The sequence below is a fragment of the Odocoileus virginianus genome, chromosome 7 (genome assembly GCF_023699985.2).
Source record: "Odocoileus virginianus isolate 20LAN1187 ecotype Illinois chromosome 7, Ovbor_1.2, whole genome shotgun sequence".
Classification (NCBI taxonomy): domain Eukaryota; kingdom Metazoa; phylum Chordata; class Mammalia; order Artiodactyla; family Cervidae; genus Odocoileus; species Odocoileus virginianus.
The window spans coordinates 13,260,373-13,271,290 of record NC_069680.1 but is presented as its reverse complement, the minus strand read 5'-3'; the positions used below and the strand labels follow the sequence as shown (position 1 = coordinate 13,271,290).

Below are 10,918 nucleotides of genomic sequence, written 5' to 3'. Positions count from 1 at the left end.
AGTTTCCCTGCTTGTCAAGAAAGGGGACTTGAAGCTCTGAAACTGATGGACTGAACCATACTTAATGGTCCCCATGTAGCTATGGTTGCATTTGTCTTCTCAGAACTTTGCATTTGACTTTGTTATTGACTGTTTCAAGGAAAGGACAGTCCTAACACCTGCCAAAAAAACAATTTTAAATTTTAGTTGCTGCAATTTTCTGAGCCCACAGAAGATGGGCTATTATGAAGACTTAGGCATCAAACCAAAATGAAATATATCCGTTTAATGTAATAACTCATTTTTTAAGATGCTTGTTTTTTTCATAGTGATAGGTGTGCATATGTGTGTGGCTTTCCATTGCAGTGCAGTTTTAATGCTGTGTCTGCCTTTAAAATAGCAAGGGAAAACCATTAAGTGACAAAGGAAATTCATAGTTTTTAAGTTGTGTGATGTCTGTAGATTGTGATTATATAAGGTGAAAAATACCACTTACAAATTAAGTATTTTTAAAGCTTTGATTTGAATTTTTGCTTCAACATGGTATTAACTGAAATATAAAAGAGGGAAGAAAATCTATTAAAACCAATAAGGTTTTGTATTTGTTAAAATATTTAGAGTTCAATAAACATGCACTGGATTGTATTAAGTATTTGTATTATACTATGAAACCACCAAGTAGTATAAATGATAATTTACAAGTTCAGTAGTAAATGTAAACATTCTTTATATCTAGGATTTTTGAGTTGCAAGTTAGACTGAATTTTTACTGCAGTGGAGAGGAAGAGCATAGCAGGTAAAATAACAGGTAATACCATAGTTTAAACAAAACCAAAGTTACTGAATCATCTTATACTGTGATCTTTTTTTAAAAGCATATCTGTATAAATGTACTCTTAAGAAACATCTCAAGAGGTTCAGAAATCAATATTGACTTTCTATGAATTTGTTTTGGCCTTGCCAGAGTAAGTACTTAAAAAAAAAAAAAACACAGAGATGAAGGTGTTGGATTTCTGTGAGGGTCTTCACTTACCTTTCAGCTTACGTATATATTAAGTTGGTGCAAATGTAATTGCAGTTTCAGACCGTGAATTTTAAGTCATAATTAGGCTCAAACACATCTTTATTAATCAAAATAGGAACCATTACAATGAACACATTTTTGCCAACGAGAAATAAGTTTACTCTTAGCATAAAAATCTATGCCTTGGGATTCAGTGAATTCTTGGAAAGCATTTTCTGCCTCCTGCTGGTCGTGGAAGCATTTTCCCTGCAAAAAAATATCGTCAAGATTCTCAAAGTGCTATCTGGTTGGCGAGAGATCAGGTGATTAAGGAGGATGAGGCAAAACTTCATAGCCCAGTTCATTCAACTTTTAAAGCAGTTGTGCGACTTGCGGTTAGGCCCTGTAGTGGAGAAGAGTTAGGCCCTTGCTGTTGACCAGTGCTAGCAGTGGGAGTTGCTGTTTTTGGTGCATCTCATCAGTTGGCTGAGCACACTTCTCAATGTAAGTTTTGCCAGGATTCAGAAAGCTGTAGTGGATCAGACCAGCAGCAGGCCACCACACAGTGACCATGACCTTTTTTGGGTGCAAGTTTGGCTCTGGGAACTGCTTTGGAGGTGCTCAGTCCAACCACTGAGCTGGTTATCACATAAAGTCCACTTTTCATCATGTCACAGTCTTGAGAAATGGCTCATTGTTGTGTAGAATAAGAGAAGACAATACTTCAAAACAATATTTTTGATTTTGTGGGCAGTGCACGAGGCACCCACTTACCGAGCTTTCTCAACTTTCCAATTTGCTTCAAATGCTGAACGACCATAGGATGGTCGATGTGGAGTTCCTTGGCAATTTCTCTTGTAAGAGGATCAGTTTCAACGATGGCTCTCTGTTGGTCGTTGTCAGCTTCTGATGGCTGGCCACTGCGCTCCTCATCTTCAAGGCTGTCTCCTCCTTTGCAAAACTTCTTAAACCACCATGTGCTGTACGTTCATTAGGAGTTCCTGGGCCAAATGTGCTGTTGTGAGTTGTCTCTGTTGCTTTACAACCCATTTTAAACTCAAATAAGAAAATCACTCAAATTGCTTTTTGTCTTAGTATTATTTCCATAGCCTAAAATACAAACAGCAAGTAACAAGCCACTAGCAAAAAAACAAAAGCATGAAATGCACATTAAAATGATTAAGAATGTATTCCAATGTCAAACAAAAAAGGTCAACAAAGCAGAATCCCAATTATTTCTGCACCAACCTAAGTTTCTTTGTTTGTGTGTGCCTTGAGCAGGGAAGAGCAGATCTGAGAATAAGCTGAACTTATACTAAAAATACCAAATTTTGGATACTTAAGTCACCTTTTAGTTGCTGGAAAGAAAAAAAACTGGCAGTTTACTTCCACCAAGCACTTGACCAGTTCATTTTTACAGGAAGAGTAGACTTGTTACAATTATTAAAATTGTAATTTGTTTCCCCAGTTAAACAGCACAGCTAAAGAAGCCATGGTTATGCTCATTAGAAGAAAAGGGTTTTTTTGTTTTTTAATGTTTGAAGAGCTAATCTGTCAGCTTGAGGACCCAAAATCATGATTATTATTTTGCTGGCTCATGACTTTCATTTTTTTGGTGGAACTGATGTGCATTTGTTTTTTCCCCCTTTTAAGCCCAACTCATTTTAGCAAGATGCAGTAGGCTTGGAGGAAACACTTGACTTAGGAGCAAACACTTGACTTTGGAAAACTAGTGTTGAAGTCTGACATCCGCAGCTAGGCTAGTCTTTAATAGATGGTAATCGTCCAGGTGTTCATTGCCCAGAAGTATGCAGGAAGGAGGAGTAAGTATCCATTTGGTTCTTTTGCCCAGAGTTTTTCCCTCCAAAAGCACCGTCAAGTTTAGTTGACCTTTCAGAGTGAATCTGATGAAGCTGCAAACTTAGAAACAGTTGACTTCTTAAATTTGTATTATATACATTTTAGAGGTATTTTATGGCTTTTATGTTTTTTACAATGTTATTCTGTGCCCTGGTATGAAAATCTAGAATATCCCAATTACTGTCCTACTGGTAAAGATTTTTAAAAGCATTCCTCCATAGCTAAGAGCTTGAGAAAATAGAAAAGTCCAAACTTATAGAAAGTTGGCAGAACTTTAAAAGAGCTTCATTTTCATTTTAAGTCATTTCCCCTAATAATCAATTACTGTATGAAAAGGTAAAGGGCTTCCCAGGTGGCACTAGTGGTAAAGAATCCGCCTGCCAGTGCAGGAGACGAAAGAGACTCTGGTTCAACCCCCTGGGTCAGATTGTCTGGAGAAGGACATGGCAACCTGCTCCAGCATTCTTGCCTGGAAAATTCCATGGGCAGAGGAGCCTGGAGGGCTATAGTCCATGAGGCTGCAACCAGTCAGACACAACTGGGTTACTGAGCACAAAGGTAAAACAAGGAAGAACTGAAGCTGCCAACCAGTACTCTGTTTTGAACTACACTTGTTATTTAAAAGAATCAGATGTATTCCATAAGAAAACTAGTTTCCTGTTAGATCTAGTACATAGGCAAATATGCTTTTTCATGGTGAGGCCAGCACTAAAATATTAACTGGGGCATTCAATTTATTATGCAGCAGTTACTATCAGTGTATAACATACTCAAACTCAGGTCCTTTTCTTTTTTTAGGAAGACCAGGTAATCACTAAAACCAATGATACATGACTCTTATAAAGCCTTTATTTAAAAATTCCTATCGGATGTCAAAATTTACATCTTACAATGTGTAACCTGCCACAGAATTTTGTGAAAATGAACCATTTTAATAATAGTCTTTTTTGGGAAGACCCAAAGTCAAAATAACTAAAGTTAAAGATGAAGAGATTAGACGGTTGCATTCATCAGAGAAAGTACAGGAGTTTAAGCCTCTTAATCTAGGTGCTACAAGCCCCTAGATTGTGAGGGTGGGGTTGAATTACCTATGTCAGTTTTAATCCTTAACCGTCTTTCAGAATAGAGGTAGTATTTTAAACTTTTTCAGAAGGAAACAGTCTCCATGAAGAAATTCAGTAACTTGCCCAGCATCCTTAGCAAATGTTAAAACTGCTATTTAAATGTAGCCAAAACCCTTGTTCTATTATGGTTTTTGGAAGGGGCTATGGAATATTTTGAGGTGGAAGGATAATGGAAGAAAAAGGACTAAGTGGAAGAAAACAAACCCTTGAAAAAACCTTTAGCAAGAGGGTAAACAGTTGGTAAACCTTTACCTAGAGGGTAAACAGTTCTCAAAAGAAATGACCCAGGAAACCATCTGTGTGGCCTTAGGTTTAGAAGCTTTGCCTCAGTAATTCTCATTGTCTTTTAAAATCCCTTCATAGTACTAAAAGCTGTTGTTGCTTCCCAGGTGGCACTAGTGGTAAAGAATCCACCTGAAAATGTGGGAGACGCAAGAGAAACTGGTTCTATCCCTGGGTCAGGAAGATCCCTTGGAGGAGGAAATGGCAACTCATTCCAGTATTCTTGCCTGGGAAATCCCATGGACAGGGGAGCCTAGCGGGCAACAGTCCTTTGGGTCTCAAAGAGTCCGCCATGACTGAGTAACTGAGCACACATCATAGCACGCAGATCTTTTATATAGGGGGCAGTGTTAACTCAGGTTAGCATTAAATGGGGCCCTCCAGACTGGTTTTCAATTTGAATAATAGTATATAGCCAAAGGGATTCCCTAAAAAGTTATTTGGAGAACAGATAATGATAAATGGCTCTGTGTCCTGCCTGAAGAAATTAAGATTATTTGGTACATTAAACCATCTGTAGTTAGTTTACATGGAATTATCAGTCAAGAAGGCACCTGTTGTAAAACTATAGAATAGGAAATGGCAGTGATTTCAAACTGCCATTAATTCCGACCACTGAAGTAGTATCAACATGGACACTGAGAGAGAGAGTTGCCTCTCAAGGCGTGGATGTTCACTCGTATTTTTTCCTTCGTAGAGAAGGGTGGTACAAAAAGCACTCGGGTATTCTTCATTCACAATTTTTATTTCTTGCAGTTAACTTTTTGTATCTTCAAAGTCAGTTTGTCTTTTAAAAAATTAATACTTACTCATCATACAATCCATTCCCTTCCCCCAAGGAAAACAAATTCAGGGAAGGAGTAATTTAGGGGGCAGTTGAAATAGGTCCTATAGGTTTGTGACAAAGGCTTCCCAGCCCACCATCCTGTACATATACAGCAAAATGGCAGCGCCTCAAGTTCACCTAAATGAAGTCCTAAATTCCAGCCCTAGGCAAGTGATTCAAGTGAATGCCATGGGAATAACAAAACAGAAACACTCACTGGCTTCCATTTACTTTCCATGGTAGTTAGCAGTCTTCAAACTGTCTGCCTTGGGAAAGTCAAAAGTAAGCATATAGAGGAATATTTTGACTTGGCCAGGAGTAATTATAAATGAAACCAGAAATAATTTACCTGGGCCACAGAAACAAATTTCTTTTACCATATTTTGCATTAAGTCCCCAGCACCTGAAGTAGCAAGTTCTAATAATGGGCTTCTAAAGGCATGCAGTTTTTCACACATCTACTTCAAAGAATTTCTTTCACTCAAACATACCACAATCAAGGATAAAATATTTCTGGAGGCACAGGAAGAACACAAGAACAAATAAGTTTATGATGAGGCCTTGTATATGACCAAGATGGTTCACTTCATATATAGAAGCAGTGAGAGCTGTTAAAAGTGCTACTTACAAAGGATAGTTTAACATTATACACACAACTCAACTGCACTGCTAAATATGGTTGTCTTTATTTTCTTTTTCCTTGCCCAGCCCTATCTAAACAAAATAAAACTACAGGACTGAAATTAACCCATTAAAATCAGCAATAAGTTATGAAAATCATAAAGCTTTTTTTTTCCTTTTTTAAGTAATTAAGGGTAGTTAAATTATTTAAAGTATACAAAGTCCAAAGAGTAAGGTCTCCAAGGCTTCCCAGGGTAAGGGGGTGGGCCGGGGAGAACCTTGGAGCTTGAAAGACAAAGGGAACACATGACATCAAAGTGCAGGCTAGAAATTTCACTTAAAATAACGTTTCTGAAAATATTGACAAAAGCAACAATAGCACCTGCACAATGGGGCTGTGAGGAAGGAGAGAGACTGCCTGTAGGAAAACGGAAGCAAATCTTTACATTAAAATGAGACAAGTGCCAAACTTAACTATGTTAACTATGATAGTGTGTCTACTATAGATATCAGATGGTTAAGAGATGATATAAGGTAATGATTCTAAAAGAAAACAAAACAGCACTGACCTTTTTTCTACTTAGCCCAGACCTCATTCATTTTGTGCACTATAAAGAGTGAGGTGTGAGGTGTTTTATCATTATCAAATGCTGCATCAAAATAGATGATTTTTTTCCCATGTGTTTTACACTATAAAAGACGTCTTTTGTTTTTTATGGACAAGCTTTAAAAAGATGTCATTTTGGTTTTCAACACATACAAACAGTTATCAAAATCTGAAATAAAAATGCTGCCGTGGCTCAGACCTTGGCCTGCTAATCTGCATGTACAACTCTTCTGGCCCACGCAGACACAGAGGCACGTGAAGCTTTTTCCTTCTGGCCCCTCAGTCCGAAATCAGGCCCTGCATGGTAGAGGCTGTCACGCACAGGGACTGCCCCGTGTGCCCAACAGCCTAAGGGCGGCTGACTGTCGAGCTGGCGATTGGGTGCCCTAGTGCTAACAATGCAGGATAAGGTCAGCTTGCTTAGCATGGAATCCAACAGAAAGCTGAGCTGCATGATGATCCCTTTCAAAAGGCTTCATGGGAGTCTCTCCTTTTGCAGAGCATGAAATGAGTTTTTTTTTTTTTTTTTTTCCTTTTTATAAAGATCATCCACAGGCTTCATGATAAGCTGTCCTAGACTGTTTTAATAGCTTTTTAGCTATCCAAGATTAATGCCTGATTATCTTGTCATTACTATAGGTTTGATTCTTGTTTGTTTTTAGGAACAAAGAGCTCGGGAAGGGTTCATAATCCCATCTTTAAATGTGTCTACTCAATCAATGTGATAGGAGCAAACTAGAAACTAGAAAAAGAGGATGTAATCTCCAGTGTCCTCTTTCAAATCAACTAAATCAAATTGAGAAAATTTCACACACATTTTCTGCTGCCATTAGAAACTGTGATTTTCAAATATGAATATTATGAATATTTGTTCTGCTGGGGAGGCTCTGCCCCACTTTTTGCTAAGTATTTGCTTAAATAGAGGCCTCTCGACCCTTTTGTTCAAGTATAGTTTTGCTTAGCTTTAAAGAGGAGACTGCATCATGAACCCAATTTAAGAGATTGTTTGGATTGAATTGGCCCAGTGAGTATTTTGCCCTGCACTGTCATGTCATGCTGGGTTCTAGGAAGTGAACGGAAGTTTGACACTGGCACTGGAGTAACCCTCGTCACTCCCAACACTCTGCAGGCTGCTGTGGTCATCAATGTCACTGATGCTGGTGGTACTGATATTGTCCACTTCTCCATGGGAGAACTCTGTGCTTTCAACATCCACTTCAATCTCCTCTGCCAAAGGGAAAAAAGGAGGAACATTAGTAATCCAGTATATGTGCACTGGCAAGAACGAACAGGGTATGAGGAAAAGTAATTACTTTTGTAGTACAGAGGAATTAACTATACAAACTGTTATCAGCGATCTCTTTAAGAGCAGAAGGAACCAAAGATGAGAAATGGATATATTTGCAAAGAAATGTCTGGTATACAGTGGTGGTCTCAATTTATGTAGCAAGTTCACTAAAGCTTTTGACACCAGTCTGTCTAGACCTTCCACCAAAAGCACTTGACCTATTTGGGAATTAGTGTTTAATATTAAAAGATCCCAATTCTGAGTGGTTTAACAACATCTGTTTTGCCTTAAACTAGAAACTAATTCTCAAGTGATGTTTAAACAGAACTCCCTTCATGGGGGTTGGTGGGGAGGGGGAACATAACATAATATAGATGAACTAGATAGAATATGTATCCATCCAGGCCTTTGGTGGTATAGTTCTATAGACTTCCAGGATTCATCATAAAGATCTCTGACTATTCAGTAACCAAAATAAACAATCATTATAAAGTGCAAAGAGAACACAGATTTGTCTTCAAATTAATTTTCTTTTATCAAATATAGCTTGAAATGAGGGCATGAGGCTTAAGAGTCTCTGGATTATAGTCAGATCTATAGTAAAGATTATAGTAAAGGCATTTTAAATACTGGTGGTATTTAACTTTACTTCAAAAACAAAACATGATAAAATCTAAATACATGTGTGACCCAGCTATCTATACATACTGTATTTTAACTGTTAAATACTACATATGTAATCAGCAATAATACATAAAAAGCAATATTTTTTTTTTAAACTGAGCTGAAAGACTATTTTCTCCCTTCAATTCTCTTAAATTCAAAAGCCTGATGTTTCATATTGGCATTGATTTTAACGGTTCACACTGATCACAGTTGCTTTAGAAAAGTGGATTCTAGCTGAGCACAAGAAGACAGAGCAAGTCATTTTGAAGAATATAATTTTCAAGATGGCATATTGCTTCAAAAAGTTTTATCAATCTTTTTAAAATGCACTCAGTTATCCAGAAAACTGTACAAATAATCCTATGAATGCATAACTATTTGCTTCATATCCATTAATCGTTCACAGCCTATTTAGTGTTTCCTAGATCACAGAACACTCATCCGACCTACACTTGGGAAACAAAATCAAAACACCCTATCCAATAGAGCATGCTAAATTTAAAAGTTCCTAACACTGGGAAAGAGAGCTGCCAGGTAAGAACAGGAATGGTATCATGAAGACATACTACCTCTCTGAAATTTGGAGGAGATAATAGCAGCAAGGGCAGCTAAAGCCTGAAGACTCAACAAGGTCACACAGCTTAGCAGCCAGCAAAAGAAAGACGAGGACGAAGGTCTACCTCCTTACGCAGGGTTATTTCTGCTATGCCTCTCACTCATAAATGCATTATGACCTTGAGGCTCTTGCTGCTGCTTCTGGTGAACTACTGTTCTTCAAAACCAAGTGCCACACAAAAAAAGTAAGCTTTTACATAATGACAACAAATCCAAGAACTCCTAGGGTTGTGTTAAAAACCTATTTGAAAGGTTCCCACAGAATATGTGGAGAAGGCAATGGCACCCCACTCCACTACTCTTGCCTGGAAAATCCCATGGATGGAGGGGCCTGTGGGCTGCAGACCATGGGGTCGCTAAGAGTTGGACACGACTGGGAGACTTCACTTTCACTTTTCACTTTCATGCATTGGAGAAGGAAATGGCAACCCACTCCAGTGTTCTTGCCTGGAGAATCCCAGGGACGGGGGAGCCTGGTGGGCGGCTGTCTATGGGGTTGCACAGAGTCGGACACGACTGAAGCGACTTAGCAGCAGCAGCACAGAATATGTGGAATTCAGGTATTAAAAAGAATTAACAAGAATGACTACAGTGGATTGGGACATATTCAGTACATGAAAAAATAATGAGTTTACAAGATAAAAACAAAGAGTTAAACAAAAAAGTTACCTCTGGAGATTGCTAAGGTGTCAATTCATTACTCATAAAATTGATAAAGCAAAAACAAGCATTTATCCCATCTTTCCAGTAAAGACTTTATTTGAAGGTAACCAGTTGATGAAAAAATGTTATTTAAAGAAAAAAAAGTTAATAAACACAACAATGATAGAAAATCACTATTTTGGAACACCTAATGAAATAATGATCAGGACAACAATCATCAATAGCTGTTAAACTATTAAGTAAAAGGCTGATATATTTGTATTAATGTATCAAGATGACATCATCTGAACCCAGTGACCAATGTTATCACTAGCATGGGGCAATTAAAAATAATACTGATACAACAGGAAATACACAGCACCACCTATGAAGTATCTGTGCCTCCAAAAAAAAACAACCTGAATATAATCAAACCCCTATACCTGTCAACCAGTTTACAAGAAATATGAGGGCAGAACATGTTAAATGACACCATGAAGATTCATTCAGTCACATCTAGAATGTGGGAAACTCTAAGAAAAATTATCCAGTTTCCCAGGTTCTACAACAAATAAATGGCATTGAAAAAAAGTGGGAAAGGGAAAACTACAGAAGTACAGTTGACCCTTGAACAGCATGGGGGGTTAAGGACGCCAACCCTCCACAAAGACAAAAATCTGAGTCTACTGTTACAGTCAGCCCTCCCTATCTATCTGCAGATTCAACCAACCATGGATCATGTAGTACTGTAACACATATTTAATGAAAAATACCTACAAATAAATGTACCTGTGAAGTTCACACTTGTGCTGTTCAAGGGCCAACTGTACTTAAAAGGTACAAACAAATATAATGTAGACTTTGGATTCTGATTCAAACACACCAATGGTAAGATGCCTTTTTTGAGAAAAATCTATTAGAGACTAGGTGTTGCTCCTGCTGCTGCTGCTACTAAGTCACTTCAGTCGTGTCTGACTCTGTGCGACCCCATACATGGCAGCCCACCAGGCTCCCCCATCCCTGGGATTCTCCAGGCAAGAATACTGGAGTGGGTTGCCATTTCCCTCTCGAATCAGAGACTGGGTGTTAGATGACATTAAATAGGATTATCCAATTTTATTGGGTTGGCCATAAAGTTTCTTTGGTTTTTAAGTAAAAATACAAGACAGATTTTTCACTTTCACCAAGCAGTTTACTGAACAATAAATTCAGTTTTGTTCCACTACCTTCCGCCATTTTTCAGGCAACTTCATAATTCCATCTTCCTAAAACTTTGTAGAAGGCACCTGGAACAGTTCTTTACTGAAAAAGATAGTCTTTCAGAGAACTAAGATTTTTTCCATTAAGATTTTGTAAAGGCTGAAATAAATGGAAATCAGAAGGTGGAATGTGGATATAGCAGATG

General features: G+C 38.0%; 1 protein-coding gene across 2 annotated transcripts in view; it reads right to left on the bottom strand.

Annotated features, from left to right (window-relative positions):
- Window positions 1-4,974: 4,974 nt before the first annotated feature.
- MXI1 (MAX interactor 1, dimerization protein) overlaps window positions 4,975-10,918 on the bottom strand; it is an 88,203-nt gene continuing 82,259 nt past the window's right edge. For both annotated transcript variants that reach the window (XM_070470153.1, XM_020905442.2), the window contains exon 6: window positions 4,975-7,529. In XM_070470153.1, coding sequence (XP_070326254.1) covers window positions 7,366-7,529 — 164 coding nt within the window. In that variant the 3' untranslated portion in view covers window positions 4,975-7,365. The remainder of the gene's footprint in view (window positions 7,530-10,918) is intronic.